The sequence below is a fragment of the Epinephelus lanceolatus genome, chromosome 8 (genome assembly GCF_041903045.1).
Source record: "Epinephelus lanceolatus isolate andai-2023 chromosome 8, ASM4190304v1, whole genome shotgun sequence".
Lineage (NCBI taxonomy): Eukaryota > Metazoa > Chordata > Actinopteri > Perciformes > Serranidae > Epinephelus > Epinephelus lanceolatus.
This window is the reverse complement of record NC_135741.1, coordinates 17,904,814-17,922,573: the sequence shown is the minus strand read 5'-3', so window position 1 is coordinate 17,922,573 and position 17,760 is coordinate 17,904,814. Positions and strand designations below refer to the sequence as shown.

General features: G+C 39.8%; 1 protein-coding gene across 2 annotated transcripts in view; it reads left to right on the top strand.

Moving 5' to 3' along the window:
- Window positions 1-17,760, top strand: part of LOC117257781 (MAP kinase-activated protein kinase 2-like) — a 22,944-nt gene extending 5,184 nt beyond the window's left edge. Inside the window, exons 2-10 of one of the 2 annotated variants that reach the window (XM_033628102.2) lie at window positions 234-373; window positions 3,815-3,879; window positions 11,173-11,252; window positions 13,086-13,212; window positions 15,172-15,247; window positions 15,394-15,518; window positions 16,013-16,098; window positions 16,208-16,285; window positions 16,539-17,760. In XM_033628102.2, the coding sequence (XP_033483993.1) occupies window positions 234-373; window positions 3,815-3,879; window positions 11,173-11,252; window positions 13,086-13,212; window positions 15,172-15,247; window positions 15,394-15,518; window positions 16,013-16,098; window positions 16,208-16,285; window positions 16,539-16,679 (918 nt within the window). In that variant the 3' untranslated portion in view covers window positions 16,680-17,760. Of the gene's footprint in view, window positions 1-233; window positions 374-3,814; window positions 3,880-11,172; window positions 11,253-13,085; window positions 13,213-15,171; window positions 15,248-15,393; window positions 15,519-16,012; window positions 16,099-16,204; window positions 16,286-16,538 lie in introns of both variants that reach the window. The other variant, XM_033628101.2, reaches the window with a different exon arrangement.

The following is a 17,760-nucleotide window of genomic DNA, read 5'->3' as shown; positions in this document are numbered from 1 at the left end:
GGGGCACCACCGGAGGCAAGGCTTTCCTGCTGTAAAATTTATGTTTGTAGGTAAAAAGCCTGTGCTCCATAATTGCTTGTAAAACATTTACCCAGCATGGTGTTTAATTGTGCTGAATGCCGACAAAACATTATACTGTCAAACTGAGACCGAGTTTACATGCCTGCATTTGAAACTAAAAATCTCATCATGCTTAATCTGATTTTTTCACTCCATTGCCGTGTGTGTTACAGATGCTGCAGGATTGCCCAGAGGCCAGGAGAGAGGTAGAGCTACACTGGAGGGTGTCACCTTGCCCCCATATTGTACCCATCATAGATGTTTATGAGAATCTCTACCATGGCAGGACATGCCTCCTCATCCTGATGGAGTGGTGTGTATTTCAGCACGCACGCACGCACGCACGCACGCACGCACGCACGCGCAATTAGACCCAATAATGTTTATGTTTGATCTTAAAAAAGTGGTCTCCTATGCTGACAGAACTATCCTTCTTTTGGAAATTGTTCATCTTTGAAGTGCTTCTAGGAGTTGTGGCTTGTATTAGTTGCTTTGTGTGCTCGTGGAGCTGCTTTTGGTAATGCATACCAACTGAGGTGAGTAGTTTCCAGAACACTTGAGGCCAGAAAGTAATAAAAAGCAGGCAGACGCTGCTTTGTCTAAGGCCGGCGTCGACCTGATCCACAGCCATCTCATGGGCTACAAAAGAATTAAAAAAAAAAAAAAAAAAGTTCTCAGAGCTAGATAGGATATGATTAATGCATTGTCATTATAATCCTTTATTGAACAATAACAGTGACTAATGATGAGTGAGTGTTTAGTGGTTGCAAGTGTTGAATGTTTCCAGCTGTTTTAAATTTACATCAAAAGCTTTTCACCAAAAGTTTCATCGTGTTGAAGACATTTTAGCCACATGCCGGAGCAGGTTTATCAGGATTCATAGGATATTTTGTACTGATAATAATTAACAGGAAATACTATATGAACAGGCATCCCCTCACCCTGAATCTGAAATAACTAAAAACCCTGAAATAACTAAAAACATGTTTTATATTCTAGTTTCTTCAAAATAGCCACCCTTTGCTCTGATTACTGCTTTGCACACTCTTGGCATTCTCTCCATGAGCTTCAAGAGGTAGTCACCTGAAATGGTTTCCACTTCACAGGTGTGCCTTATCAGGGTTAATTAGTGGAATTTCTTGCTTTATCAATGGGGTTGGGACCATCAGTTGTGTTGTGCAGAAGTCAGGTTAATACACAGCCGACAGCCCTATTGGACAACTGTTAAAATTCATATTATGGCAAGAACCAATCAGCTAACTAAAGAAAAACGACTGGCCATCATTACTTTAAGAAATGAAGGTCAGTCAGTCCGGAAAATTGCAAAAACTTTAATTGTGTCCCCAAGTGGAGTCGCAAAAACCATCAAGCGCTACAACGAAACTGGCACACATGAGGACCGACCCAGGAAAGGAAGACCAAGAGTCACCTCTGCTTCTGAGGATAAGTTCATCCGAGTCACCAGCCTCAGAAATGGCAAGTTAACAGCAGCTCAGATCAGAGACCAGATGAATGCCACACAGAGTTCTAGCAGCAGACCCATCTCTAGAACAACTGTTAAGAGGAGACTGCGCCAATCAGGCCTTCATGGTCAAATAGCTGCTAGGAAACCACTGCTAAGGAGAGGCAACAAGCAGAAGAGATTTGTTTGGGCCAAGAAACACAAGGAATGGACATTAGACCAGTGGAAATCTGTGCTTTGGTCTGATGAGTCCAAATTTGAGATCTTTGGTTCCAACCGCCGTGTCTTTGTGAGACGCAGAAAAGGTGAACGGATGGATTCCACATGCCTGGTTCCCACTGTGAAGCATGGAGGAGGAGGTGTGATGGTGTGGGGGTGTTTTGCTGGTGACACCGTTGGGGATTTATTCAAAATTGAAGGCACACTGAACCAGCATGGCTACCACAGCATCCTGCAGCGACATGCCATCCCATCCGGTTTGCGTTTAGTTGGACGATCATTTATTTTTCAACAGGACAATGACCCCAAACACACCTCCAGGCTGTGTAAGGGCTATTTGACCAAGAAGGAGAGTGATGGAGTGCTGCGGCAGATGACCTGGCCTCCACAGTCACCGGACCTGAACCCAATCGAGATGGTTTGGGGTGAGCTGGACCACAGAGTGAAGGCAAAGGGGCCAACAAGTGCTAAACACCTCTGGGAACTCCTTCAAGACTGTTGGAAAACCATTTCAGGTGACTACCTCTTGAAGCTCATGGAGAGAATGCCAAGAGTGTGCAAAGCAGTAATCAGAGCAAAGGGTGGCTATTTTGAAGAAACTAGAATATAAAACATGTTTTCAGTTATTTCACCTTTTTTTGTTAAGTACATAACTCCACATGTGTTCATTCATAGTTTTGATGCCTTCAGTGAGAATCTACAATGTAAATAGTCATGAAAATAAAGAAAACGCATTGAATGAGAAGGTGTGTCCAAACTTTTGGCCTGTACTGTATCTTTCATCTTACCTGTAGTGCTATTTAACAGTCTAGAATGTTTTTGGTGTGAGTTATAGCACAGAGTGACCCCAGAACTGCTCACAACAAGGTCTGGGGATTATCTTGAGTAACTGATTCATGATTTTTGGAAAGAGTCATTGCAGTTGAGGTTTTCAGACAGGCAGACATTTCTACAGCCGACATCTTCATCACGCGGTAACTCACACTAAAACAATTTTGAGGGAACTGCCTCTTTAAATATGCAGCTTACACAACCATTATTGGACTTATAACAAAAAACAACAAAGACTAACGCTGTGCGCAGGTCACCCAAGCAGCCATTTAGAGCCTCGATAACAACCTCCAACTCAACACATCTACAACACAAGAACTATAATCTATAATGCATTGAATTTTAAATGTTAAAATAGCAAATAAATAAGATTAAGATTAACTTATCATAGACTTTAGGCACAGCCCCTTCAACAAAACTCCCATGCACTTCTTAGGAGAACCTATAACCATCTCTGACTCTTTTAAATTCCTTGGCTCGCACATCGGCAACACTGAAATGGAGCATTAATACAGACCACATTTCCCAAAAAAGACTGATTTTCCTAAGACAGCTCTAAAAATTCAAAGTCAAACAAATCCTCCTTCACAGCCATGACTGAGAGCCTACTTACCTCATCTGTAACAGTTTGGTACGGCATCACGGACTCTTACACAGGCAAAAAGAAATGCAGCAATGTCAATCAATTATCCAAGATTATGGGCTCCCCATCTCTTCAGATAAATCCCGATGTCACAAACACACAAACTAGCAAAAACATCATCTCTGACAACTCTAACAACCCCTTTGAAATGTTTTCCCAGTCAAGTACCCCCTGATCAGGCAAGTGAACGTGTTATGACAGCTGACACTTTAAGGGAGTTAATAAATGCATTGAAAATAAGAATATTCAATAGAAAATGTGTTCATCAAACTTCCATACATTTGTCACATTTAATTATTTTAGTATGATTATTTTAGGAATTATTCATGACTGATATTTTTAAAAAATAATGTTTGAAATATTTCTTGTACTCCCTGCAGTACTCAAAATTGCAAAATTGCCCCCTGCTTTTTTCACTCATTTGCAAGTTAGTAACATGGAGCTCTTGGCAGGCCTCGTGCTTCTGCTGCCAGACTTGTAACTGTCTCGGGCAAAGCACAAGAAATGATTATTTGTTTTCCATTGAGGAGAAAAATTATGAAACTTGACAGACACTTATTATACTGTACTTCTGTCCATTCTTCTGTTTTTCCTTTCAGCATGGATGGGGGTGAATTATTCAGCCATATCCAAGACAGAGGGAATCATGCATTCACAGAAAGAGGTAAAGGGATTATTATTTCTCAAGCAAGTTAAAGTTACATTCCTGTATTCCTGTAAATGTATTGATTCATTTATTGGTTAACATTTAGGCCTAAAAAGTAAACTTAGATGTGTTTAGTTTGTGTATGGTTTTTAATTAATTTAATAAAGGTCTATAAATAAGGACCTCAACCTGCGTGCCATTCTTTGTAAATCATGGCATGTCCTTTCATTGATAAGGGGATGAGTGAGGGAATTGTCATAGTACGCAGGGCATTTCAAAAAGACGTACATTCAGGGAAAGGTCAGACCCATTGGCCTACCCTGACGACTACCTATGTGAGTGATGCAGGTTCTTGAGAGAAGGGAGTGCATATAGTTGTAAATTATTCAGGCCATACTGTGTGAATAGCACGTCGCAGTAAAGCATTCACAGTCCCGCAGACTGTGTACATTGCACTTTGCTTTTTTGCCAGTAGCACAGTTCTGTACACAGTTGGAGATGCAGAGCATATTGGGAAAGCATCAGTTATCCGCTCTGGATGTGTAGTATACCTGTTTTTAAAAAGACTGCTCAGTGTGTTCATCACCTCCCCTGGCTACAGAGGAATTCACACCATTAAAGAGACCTTTTATGGAAGTGAAGGTAAGTTCAAGCATTAATTGTATGAAATGTTTTTAATGTTAATGTTAGAGGTGACAATTTGGAGGCTAACCTCTTTTACTTCACTTTTGTAGATTTCCCAAACCTTATCAGCGCTCTGGACTGAACCCACATACTTAAAAAGCATTCATCTGGTCTGCGAGAGGCAGACTTCAACAACAGGAAATCATTGCACAGTATCAGTGTGCAGGTATGGTCCCTTTTGTTTAGATAATGGTCTTGTAGGCTACTACTGTAGAATAGATTGGAGTACAAATTACAGTGATCTAAAAATGCTTCCACAGAAAAGGCCTAATTTAACAGAGTTTTCTCCACCATCTGAAATGTAGTTACGTACATCCCTCTTTTTAGACATGTGGGCCTGATCACTGGTAACCATAACAAGGCCAACCTGAAATAAGTAGATGACCTGCCCCACTGGTGTCAGGACAACAATATTATCTTGACCATTAGCAAGATTAAGAAGATGATAGTGGACTTTGGGAAGAAGTTGGGAAAGAACTATGTCTCCCATAATATCAGTGGGTCCTTGGTGGAGAGAGTGGACAGCTTCAAGTACCTTGGTTTCCACATGGCAGAGGGCCTGACCTGGGCAGTACATACTAAAGGCTTTTGCACACTGAGTCCGTTTTTTTCGTCCGAAATTGTTGCTTGTCTAAAAACACATAAAACATCACGTTGTGTCAGTCATGTTTGCAGACTGAGTCCCAAACTTCCGCCTGTTTGGAACAGGTTCGATTTACTGCGTTTTAGTTTTTCGCATCCGTCAGAAGCCTTTAGAGACGTTTGACCAAGAATCAGTGAATAAAACTTGGCGGTGGGACTCAGCCGTGACAAGACAGAGGAAGGGGCTGCACAGAATCATTTCATAACTCAGACAGCTACTTTCAGTAGGTCAGATAGTAATATTCAAGTGGATGATGACGAAGAGGGGGATGTGGACCGCACACAGAATGTGGAGACAGATAAGAAGGACAGCTCTGCCCCTTCATGCAGCTGTGGTGCCAAATGAAAGATGGGGAGGGTGCCAGATCGGTAACTCCTATGGAGAGAGGCAAAGGAAGGAATGTGTCTTTTAATTTTGTCACGTATTGCGATTTTCGTACCGAATAGAACAATAAAACGCATGGGACTCAGTGTGCAAGGATGCTTGAGATAATTCTAGGTGTCCCCTCATATACTGAGGAATTTCTACTCCTGCACCATTGAGATTGTCTTAACAGGAAACATCACTGCTTGGTACAGAAATTGTACCAAACAGGACCACAAGGCCCTGCAAAAAGTGGTACATTATGATTTGGCTGAATACACTATAGATGTGGCTTTACCACTTTACTTGATCTTTACACCAGGTGCTACAAAGATAAGGCCAGGAGGATCATTAAAGATCCCAGTCACCCTGATTACAGCCTTTTCTCCCTGCTAAGGTTGAGAAGAAGGTATGGGATACACCTTATCAGTGCTGAGAGGCTCAGGAAGAGCTTCCACCCTCATGCCGCAAGGCTCCTAAATGAAAACCCTGTCTATAACCGCTCAATCTTATACTCATTATTACAGTCTTTTTAATGCACAAATTGAAGAAACAGACAGGATTAAATCGCTGGAATTAGATTTATTTGATTTCATGGGACAAATAAATAAATTGATTGTTTGTTATTATGCTGAGTATTCCAGTACAATGACCTACACCTTCCATTCTTTCAGATGGTCTCTGATGTAAAACGTATCAACACTAACATGGGGGCATATTTGCCTTGCTCAGTTCATGACTCCAGAATCCCTTGGGCCTCTTCTTTCTCCCTGCAACTGTCACAAGGTAGGCTGCTCACTAAACACATGGCAATGTAAATTAATACAGCTTTAAAAATACTGTCACCATTCATTACAAAAGAAAAGTCAGATAAATTATTATAATCTCTATCCAGGTGAATTCTCAGGGGTCTTGCTTGAAGATAAGGAACATGCCTCCCTGTCTGTGTTATCTTATGACTCCCCAACAGACACCCCGGACAGTGCAACTGCAACCTTGTTCACGCACTCACAAGGGAGTGACTCCACAAAGGGCATGTGACATGACCGTTACATGTGTTGTTCTTCTTACCATCGCTTGCCTGAGGAGTGACAGACCAGTTGAAGGATTGTTGTGGAGGAGGACTGGGGCTATGAGGCTATCTCAAATGACAATAAAATAGACGGAGTTATAAGAAACATATGTGTGAATAATTATTTTTTACATTCCAATTCTTATGTTAAGGCTTTACTTAATCTGTTTTATGTAGCTTTCATTTTTTTCTTTTCACTTTTATCTCAATTTCATTTAATGAAAACAAGACACACATTATTTAATTTTATTCATATTTCAAGTGGAAGTTGCCTGTTGGAGGATAAGGCATATGATTAAATGGATTCACAAAAAAAAAGGTTACGTGTCATTTTCTTGAATATGGCACCAGTTGTTGGATTTCCAGTTCCACCTTTCACATCTTAAGCTTTTTGTGTTGAATGTCTACAACCACTGCCTCCATTTGTTTCAGGGGACAGTACTTGTAAACACTTTAATGTCTTCTGCATTTTGTAGGAACAGAAAATGTGTTATTTGGAATGCTCTTGTCATTGTATTGTTTTTATTACTGAGTGGACAGTTCCCCAAAAATACATATTTTTCCTCTGACCTGTAGCGCTACGTAACAACCTAGATTGTGTTGGTGTGAGTTATTGAGTGTTGGAGATTCTGATTGTGGAGATGTCTGCCCATTCGTCAATATAATGGAACTAGATGTCATTCGGCTGGAAAAGTGCCTGAAAAGAAGAGAGAAAAACACATTTAAAAAATCTCTCTCTCCAGAAATCATGACACAGGTACTCCAGATAATCCACAGACCTTGTTGTGAGCCGTTTAGGAACAGTTTCCTTTTGACTGAACTACACCTGCCAACTGTATCACCACACAGAAGGAAGCATGTAGCACAGAACATTTTCAGTTTATGCTTCGATGAAAAGTTTCAGTCGTCTTTGAGACCCTCTGCATTTTTTATGCTACAAGTCTATTTCTGTTGCATTTATTGAAGCATAATCTGCACAAACAGCTGTTTACAATCACACCAGTATCCTGCTATATATGTGTTTTTGATATGTTAACCCTATTTGCATTGATTGATCAGCTCCATGTCTGTGAGCAGCAGATGACTGTCATTCGCTACAGTGGGCTGGGAAATAAACGCAATGAAGCAATAAATAAAAAACACTGTTGATTTCTTCCTGTGGCGCTGGCATGAAAGATAGTTAGGCTCCGTAAATGTCTGCTGTCAGCTGTCGGGACTGGTGAAGGCAGTTTGGTCGGCCCACAGATGTATAATGGGCCTGTCTCTGTCCTCTATGCTTTCTAGGAGCTGCTGCTGAAAGACAGCATAGAGACACATAATGCAGGCCGACATCGGTGGTTTTAAAACTACTTTCTCCATGGTGGCAATTTAACACTGCCCACTACATTGCATGACAAAATATGTCATCCGCAACATAACAAAATTTTCAAGGTGCACAACATTAAAGGAAATTGTCCCGTGATGCTTTTTTGCTGTTGTGCACCCAACCAGAAATCAGGTTTAATGGCATCCTCCTTTGCTGCGCTGTAACATTAGATAGCTCAGTAGTGCTAGGTGAGCTAGCTGTAGATGCACGCTTCCTTTCTTTCTCTTGAATGTATTGTGCCCAAGATTTAATTAGGTCATATTAGAATACTTTATTACATTTATCTTAGTTGCTTCTTACACATTCAGTCGATCAGCAATTTTTTGCCAGCCTTTTGTTCATGGCAGCTGTGACACATGAACATCACTGCTTTCGTTACTGCTGCTATTTGTCATGATGTATCAATATGATCCACTGTTGACATCTTGGGCTGCTTAATATAATGATCTTCACTACTTGAACCTGTGTCAAATTACTCTGATTGCATGGACTTGGCATTTATGGAACCACTTTGCCCCAGACTGATTTGTTAAGTTAATTCAAGTCAGGCATTGGACCCCACTTTTCTTGGCACGCTTCATGGAACGGGCTGCTGGTTGATTTGGTGCACCTCTGTTTAAGATTGATAACAGCAAGTGTGGTTCAATAGTGCAGGCCACAGATTTCTGGGGGCAGTAAACACACAGAGAGGAGCTATATTTTCCAACTGGTGTATCTGTTTACAGTGCATCCAGACAAACATATGCTGTTTTGATAAAGAAGCCGATCAGTAATCAGTGTGAGTAGTTTTCCACACACCAACAAAGCAAAGAGTTGGTTACTTTGCTGAGGAGTTAGAAGTCTGCAGCCTGTGTAGCTCACTGTGGCTGCACCGTCTTGTTCCATTATCTCCTTGCAATATGGTAGAAATTGATCTGCTGACAAAAAAATGCCCACAGTGACCATTGTCTTGTTTTATAGTCGCAGTTGTTCTATGTGACTGCTTCACATATAAAGTCATCTGTGTTTCGCCAGTTGAACGCTTTTAATTTGAAGCAGTGGCACTAAGGAATGTTTGGTAAATTCACATTGTTGTAGGAGAGTGAAAAATAAATAGTGAAGCTGTTAGTCAGTGAGGTTTGAGACTATCCCAGCTGACATTGGGAGAGAGGCAGGCTACATCCTGGACAGTTCACCAGACTATCACAGGGTTGACACATACAGTACATAGAGACAGACAACCATTCACGCTCACATTCACACCTATGGACAATTTAGAGTCACCAATTAACCTGCATGTCTTTAGACTGTGGGAGGAAGCTGGTGAACCCACAAAGAACCTTTGCTGACACGGAGAGAACAAGCACACTCCACGAAAAAGATCCCCAGCTGGCTGGCGGATTCAAACCCAGAACTCTCTTGCTATGAGGCGACAGGGCTTGTTTGTTCATGGTTAGTGATTAGTAGGGGTGGGGAAAAGTAATTGATACAGCATAGTATTGTGATTTCTTAGTGTGGCAATAGGGCATCATCACACAGTGTCAAGTATCGATTTTTTAATCGATCAAATACAAATTAAACTTTAGGTAGCCTACTAGAATAACAATCAATTGCTTTTTCAGTCCGCTAGATACATTTTACCGCTGCAAAAAAAATGGCTGAAGTGAGATGAACAGACTGAAAACTTTATTTTATTAGTTAAAACAGATGAATTTTCCTTTGGGGACATAATTAACAGTTGAAAAAAGGTAATAAATCGCAATATATTTTACCGCACTACTCAGCATATCACAACATATTTAAAATCACAATAATATTGTATCGTGGATCCTTTGGTGATTCCCTAGTGATTGGTTTGTAAACTGTCTACAAATATTATTTGGATGGCTGTTAAAAAGTTGCAGGTGGTGATTATAATACCTGGTTAAATGGGTGGGAGGGTGGTACAGTGGTCAGCATTGTTGCCTCATAGCAAGAGGGTTCCTGGTTTGAACCCCGAGTGGGGGAGCCCTTCTGTGCGGAGTCTGCATGTTCTTCCTGTGTCAGCGTGGGTGTTCTTCAGGTACTCTAGCTTCCTCCTCAAAAACATGCAGCTTGGGTTAACTGGTGACTCTAAATTGTCCGTAGGTGTGAATGTGAGTGTGAATGGTTGTCTGTCTCTATGTGTCAGCCCTGTGATAGTCTGGTGACCTGTCCAGGGTGTACCCCCCCTCCTGCCCAGTGTCAGCTGGGATAGGCTCCAGCCCCCTGCGACCCCTAACAGGATAATGAATGAATGTATGAATGTATGAATGAATGAATGAATGAATGAATGAATACTGTGTAGTGCATCTATAAACATTGCAACATTGTAATGGCCACCTAATTAATGTTAATAGATGCACTCCTTGTATTTATTGACCATTTAATTAGGCATTATAATCAGCAGTTGCCACTTTTAGCTATCCAAATAATGTTTATAAGTGGTTTGCAAACCAATTATTAACCATCAACAAATTATATATCTGTGCATGTGTGCAGCAATACACTATTAAAATAGCATAAATTATAGCATTACTAATAATTAATAAAAAAATTCTCAATTCACTGTTTGATAACAGAATAATAAGTATTTACCAAAGTTTAATCAATTTTGATTTACCATTTATCAGTTATGGTTATTATACACTGTTACCTAAAATGGTAAATTGATTAATTGATCTCAGGAAATTAATCAGCACCTTATTTAATAAACGATAAATTGTTTCAGTTATTTCAAAGAAAAAAATGCCTAAAAATCTCCTGTTGCAGCTGCTCAAATATGAGGATTTGCACTTGTTCTTCACTTGTTCACTTATTGCTATTCATGGTATTTAATTGATATGTCAAGAGTAAATGATAATAGAATTATTGTAGCTTCAACCCTAAATATTAAAAACAGTGATGCTGGATTAAATGCAGGTTTTGTTTCCTGTGAATTCTTCATGCATGTGATGGCAATTTGAATCCCGCACCAAGAATTTCAGAGTGGAAATACATGGAAGGGAAATTCCTGTAAAAACATCAACTGCAGTGTGCAATCAAAAACTCTGAGCTTTGGTTTCATGAAAGTCTGAAGGATTGTAACTTTAACAATCTCAACATATGCTCATGAATGTATGATTTATTCTGTATCTGTTCATCTTTCATTTACATATCTTCTCTCCTCACTTCTCTTTCACCCAGAGGCCTCTGACATCATGAGAAGTATCGGCGAGGCCATATATTTCTTGCATTCCATCAACATTGCTCACAGAGACATCAAGGTAATGCCTCGTTTTATATATTTCGAAGGAGAAATTACAACAGTGGACTGTTTTCATTGAAAGTAACATGAGATCATTCATCATCGGTTAGTAAAATTATTATTGTGCTCTTAAGCTACTGACAATTTAATATCCTGTGCATGTCAAAGAGCTCATATTTAGGGCCAAGTAGAAAACTTCTGCACACATGGAAATCTAAGAAAAAGGTGAATGGCAGCTGAATTAGACAGATTGGATGGCCCCTAATGGCAAACACACAGTTGTTTCCATGAACACGTCCAACACTGGAAGCCGTTTTTTTGTGTCTTGCTTTGGTTACTAAGCACCACTTTTTATTTTTCCTCGTCCACTGTAGCGTGACAGCCCAAATAAAGTGCTGTTTTACAAAACCAAAAAGATGCATAGTTCTTAAGGAAATGGGACAGTGTATTGATGTGTAAATGGAGAATGTATGTTTAATTCATTTGAGTAAAAAACTGAACAAATGTATACACATAATGTTGCATTGTTGTGTACACTGATTACGCTGATGGTCCAAGTCCAGTGTGCGTAATGCCAGTTGGGCTGAGTTACCAAATGAAATATTAAAGAGCTCTTATATGACATGCTTACCTTGAGTTTATAATTAAGAGAGACAGGAACCACGGGGAGACAAGGAAAGCATTAAAATAATCTGTCTCTGTACAGATTAAATGGGACCTCAAAGTTACGAGGTATGCGTGCTCTTGCTACCAGTTAACCCACAAAGGAGGAAAAGGTAAATGTGACTAAATACCATGAAAGCAGATTCAGCGTATAACTGACATTGTACGGTCACGATGTACTGTAAGCTCTCTTCATCGTCTCTGGGTGGCTTTTGACACGCTATGTATGCACACAGGGCTGTTACCAGAACTCTTCCAGGAGCACAGAGCTGTAATATTAGTTTAAAACTCACTATTTTCAAGGTCCAGTGTGCTCTCTGTTACATATCTATTGTTTTCCTTCGTTTGGGGTTTGACTGGTGCTTTTTTTAAAGGTCTAGTCTGTAGGATTTAGTGGTATCTAGTGGCTGTGGTTGCAGATTGCAACTCACCAACATGCAGATATGAATGGCCGTATCTAGAGCCAGTGTTTGATTTATCCATTTGGGGCTAGAAACAACATGGCAAACTCCGTAGAAGAGAACACGCTCCCTATGAAGATATAAATGGCTCATTCTAAAGTAATGGAAACACAACAATTCTTATTTTCAGGGGATTATGCACTCAATAAAACATACTTTATATTTAATTACTGCCAACATATCGCCCTACATTTTACACACTGGACCTTTAATTACGTCATTTTGTTGTGCCCTCCTCTGCAGTGGCACCTGCCTGGAGAATTAGCACCACTCACTGCTTATCTTGATGAACCAACTCCCAATATTTGCATAACAATAGTGGATAGAAAAGCACATAAATGAATTTTCTTTTGCTGATTTTCTGAAAATTCAGTAAAAAAAATTGCACTATATTAGGATGGTGACCCAATTTATGTATTTTTTCCTTGGTATGAAATATCTGTATTTTACATGGTATTGTATCAAAGTTGGAAATTCCTCTGCAGTAGCCTCACTTTCTACGCAGATTAAAGACAGACCTGAATGTTTTTAACTTAATTTGGGAGTGTTTCTTACTGTCCAAAGACAGGGAGAGGCGTCATTTTAAAATAGACAGAGCTTTTGTTTAGGCTCACATTTGCTATTTATTTTATTTCTGTTTTCATATTTATTTGCTTTTCTTGTGGTTGATGACCAGTTATGTCACTCCTGTTCTCCAGATGCTTAATTGCTGTTGATGTCTCTTTCAGCCAGAGAACCTGCTGTACACCTCCAAAAGGTCAGATGCCCTCCTCAAGCTGACAGACTTTGGGTTTGCCAAAGAAATCACCACCTTAAACTCTTTAGCAACACCATGTTTTACCCCTTACTATGTAGGTAAGACCCCACAACATGTGATGTGAAAGTAATTGTATCGGGTTGATGATACACTAGACTGTTTGTCCATGCAGACAAAGTGACGGTTACAGCTGTGAACATGTTATTTTTGTTTAGGTGAATGTCTCATTGAATTATATGAGTGTGTGTGAGATGAGACCTCCTGATGTCAGTGATAGCCGTATATCAACAGGAACCACTGCGAGCAGCAAGATAATCACAGCTTTGGTTCAGTGGAAAGCCTTACAGACCACACGACATACTGTGTAAATGCAATGTACAGAGTTCTGACATTTTCTTCACACTGGTAGTTCATTATTTATTAATAACAAGGGCTGTCCTGAATACCACTTTTTGGGCATCAAAGCTTCTGTGAGAAATATCTGGAATTATTGAAAGCTTCCATGGTGGCAGGGAGTTTAGTGAGAGACGAGAACATAAGTGGGACTGTTTTGAAACATCAGTGTTCAGTTGATTCACCGAAAATAATGTGACAATTAATTTTGTTAGCATGCAGGTCACATTATAAGCCATTATACTTGAAAAAAAAAAAAATTTTGCTAGGTGGCCAAGCTGTTACTTAAAGTGTTCAGGTGAGCTCGCTGTAGATTGGTGTGGCATATTTGCCATTTTAGAAACTCTTCCAGATGTTTGACTTTTTGGACTTTTTTGACTTCTTGTTAGTGATTCATGGACTATCTATCTATCTTTCTATCAAATCTAATTCAGTTGTTCTCAGCTGGTGGGTCTGGGCCGCGGGTCCATTCTGAATGGACCGCAAGTGACTCATAAACATGTTAAGTTTGTTTAAAAAAGAACACACTTTGTTTTGGAGTACAGTGGATTTCTGGCACAGAGCTTTTATTTTGAAGTGCAGTTTTCAGCTGTAGAGTGAGTGACAAACAGACAGCACGACTGCTTGACCAAGCGCAAGTATGACCCTGAATGTATTCAACTGTGTGGACCTTGAACTAATCACTAAGGAGAAATTTGGACCCCATGGTTGGACCAGTTGGGAACCACTGATCTAATTAATTACATTCTCTGTGATGAATGAATCTAAATTAATCGCATACATGAACTTTTGCTGCTGGATTTTGGACATAGTTGTCCCCCTGTCCTCTACCACCAAAACTGGTCTGCAGTCCATTGCAATCCATTTTGCGGGGGAGTTAGTCAGTTGGTCACAGGTAGACATACTCAGTTTGCGTCTCAGCGTCTGGTCGAGTTAGGCTTGACAAGGCTGGCTGCTAGCCCTAGCATCAGAGGCTAGCTCAGACCTCGGGGTTCACTGCTACATGCCTTGTGTTTTTTAGGCTTGAAGTACTTTGATGGTACGAAAACTGGATTGTGCTCCTATCAACAGTTCCATCTGAGCGTTTTTAAATATAAATGTTCCATTCACAGGGCCAAGCAGCGTAGTCTCATCTGCCTCCATCATGTGACAAAGCCACTGTGGCCTGCAGCAAAGGACACCACGGAATGTGATTATTCTGCGTTAATTATTTTAAATTCATTATTTTTTCTGGGATTAATTTACTTTTTGAAAGCCTTAATATCATATATACATAAATGGAGCTTCGAAGAGTGATTTGGATGTAGATTACCATGGCAATGATCAGAGCTTTGAGTCTTTGAAGCATTTTAGTCAGCCATGTTAATAACCAGATTCTAAATCATCACATTTTTGCCATGTGCTTTTTAAAATGTAACCATCATCTTTGATGAGGGGATCCCTGAGGGGATTTTGGGGTTTGATTCCTGTGGAAAGTAGCTAGACTGATGTGGGTTATGAGAGGTCACATCCTGTGTGTGGTTGGAAAATCTGACATACTGTACTTTAATGAGTTTGTGTTTTTTTCCAGTCATCTGTCTTTTTTTGTAGAATTCTCAAAGGTACTGAATGTGAAACAGAAGTGAATCCTTCGATTTAAATAGTTTCTCTTGACACTGTGGCAGCTCCAGAAGTTCTTGGTCCAGAGAAGTATGACAGATCCTGTGACATGTGGTCTCTGGGTGTCATTATGTATATTCTGTAAGTCAATCAGTGTGGTGTGTCGTTTCTTTTAGTGATATTTTATCTTGGATCATGGTTGACTCTAAAGCGTCTCTAAATGATTGTTGCATATAATTATATAATTTTCTTGTCATCAAGCAGTTTTTTTTCTCTCGTACACACAGACTTTGTGGATATCCTCCCTTTTTCTCACATCATGGTCTGGCAATATCCCCGGGAATGAAAAGACGGATCTGCAACGGACAATATGAGTTCCCCAACCCCGAGTGGTGCGATGTGTCTGAGGAAGGTGAGAGGGAGGCATGATGGAAACTGAAGTGGATGTTCTATCAGATTGTAAATTTGTCATAATCAGTGTTTACTTTCTGTTCTACTTTCCATGAGTGCTCATACAAGTCATTTTTCTCTAGTTTTTCTTCTGAGAAAGCACAACATACTCTTTCTTTTACTCTACCATTTCCCAAGTTGGTTAGCAGTATAAACAGAAGACCTAGTAGTATTATTCTGTGGCTTCAATACAAAAGCCCAGCAGCAAGGCAATAACAGTGTTTTCAATGGATTCTATGAATTACACATTGCAGAGGCACTCTGATTATAAATATTTTTATATTTAACTTTCCTGTCTATGTTATTATAGGAATTCAGCCTGATGACATTTTGATAAACTGTCCCTCATAATTGCAGATACTGTATGACTGTCAAAGATATGTGTCATTAGTGGAGGGGGGGGGGGGGGGGGGGCACACATGAACACTGAATGATGACAATGATTTCTTGTTGCAGCCAAACAGCTAATCTGCCACTTACTGAAAACCGAGCCCACCCAGAGAATGAGCATCACCGAGTTCATAAACCATCCCTGGATTAATGTGAGCAGTTCCCTGTAGGCTTGAATCTGTCTGAGCAACTGCTGCTTTTAAAGGATATGTTTGTGAGATTTGGTGAACACTCATCCATATTCTCTCACCAATGCAGCAGTCGGTGAAGGTCCCACAGACGCCCCTTCACACCAGCCGCGTGCTGCACGAGGAGCAAGATGTCTGGGAGCAGGTCAAAGTAAGTGTACATGTGTGTCACTTTGTTGCTGCTACTTTAGATGCTGCTTCTGATTCGTTTTTTTATCTCAGCTGAGTTTGTGTTTGATAATTAAGTTACATTTTCAAATATTTCATGCTAATATGTTGTACTTCATGCATACGTGACTCACTGCACAATGAAATCCTTTTAATATTAATTTAAAAATGTTTGTGCACACTGCTTTCATCTTGGTTGTGTTTGATAAAAGTGATGTTGTTGTTGTTATTATCAGGAGGAAATGACAAATGCCCTGCAAACGATGAGAGTGGACTATGACCAAATTAAAATCAAAACCATTGAAGACTCAACTAATCCTCTACTCTTGAAGAGAAGAAAGAAAAGTAAAAAATCAGCCACACAACCTCCAGGCTAGTAAAATAAAGACTTTTTAAGAGGTATTCAGTTTCACACAAACACTCACACATGCACAAAATTTAGTTGGAAGAAAAAGCTTTCAAGGAGAGCTTTAGGGATGATGTGCATTGCCAAGTAGCTTTAAAATAATACCTTTATGGTGTGTTTTTAGTGGTTTTAATTTCTCAAAGATTTTATTTTCACACATGAAATGCACCCAGGTAAATGTGCTTCGAGGACTTTTGAACTCTTTCTATGCTTTTAAAATGTATTCTCTGTGTGCACTTATTTATAAATCCTCAGAGAGAACAAAATGTACTGTATGTGTTGTATATTAGGAGAGTGTTTATTATGTATATATTTGAGTGAGCTTTGTTGGCGTCAGCTGACAGTTTTTAGGTTGTTTTCTGTCTCTTAATTTTTTCCGTTCTCAGTGTTGAAACCATTTTGAGTGACTTTTTTCTCTCTTAAGGGTGCAGTTGAGAGATATTTTGCAAGCATCATTCATATTTATATTTTGAATGATCGTTACCAGAAGCCACAGTGTTTGTTTTGGATGCCGATGTGATGGCAGAAATATTTCTCCTTACCACAGTGTAGGAGTTTTCCTGCCACATTGTGGCTGTGCTGTGTCTAAAACCTATTTACCATGTGTAGCAATAATGTGTAGAAATAATCACACTTACTATACTCAAAAAACAGGTGTTGATTGCATTTGATGGATAAAACGGAGCTGCCACCTGAACCCTATGTGGTTCTGTAGAAGGTATTTTCTCTGGAGCAGTAATATAAAAGTAGCTGCATGAAGTCTGTTGTGTGAGGCATGAAAAGAGAAGTGAACGGCAGTAAACTTTTACATGATAAACAGATGTACAGTGGGAAATGCTGCACGTCACTATTATCCTGTTTGCCTTTTACTCTGGATCAAATCTCTTGATACTCTCTGTGGTTTTTGCGTGTTGTTTGATCAGTTAGCATTTCACCATTAGCATAAAATCAAATAAACATCCAGCAGCTCAGTTGTGTCTAACAAATACATAATATTTATGGTGGCATGTTAAATTAGTCTGCCATGGAAAATTAAACAGAATGAAACAGTG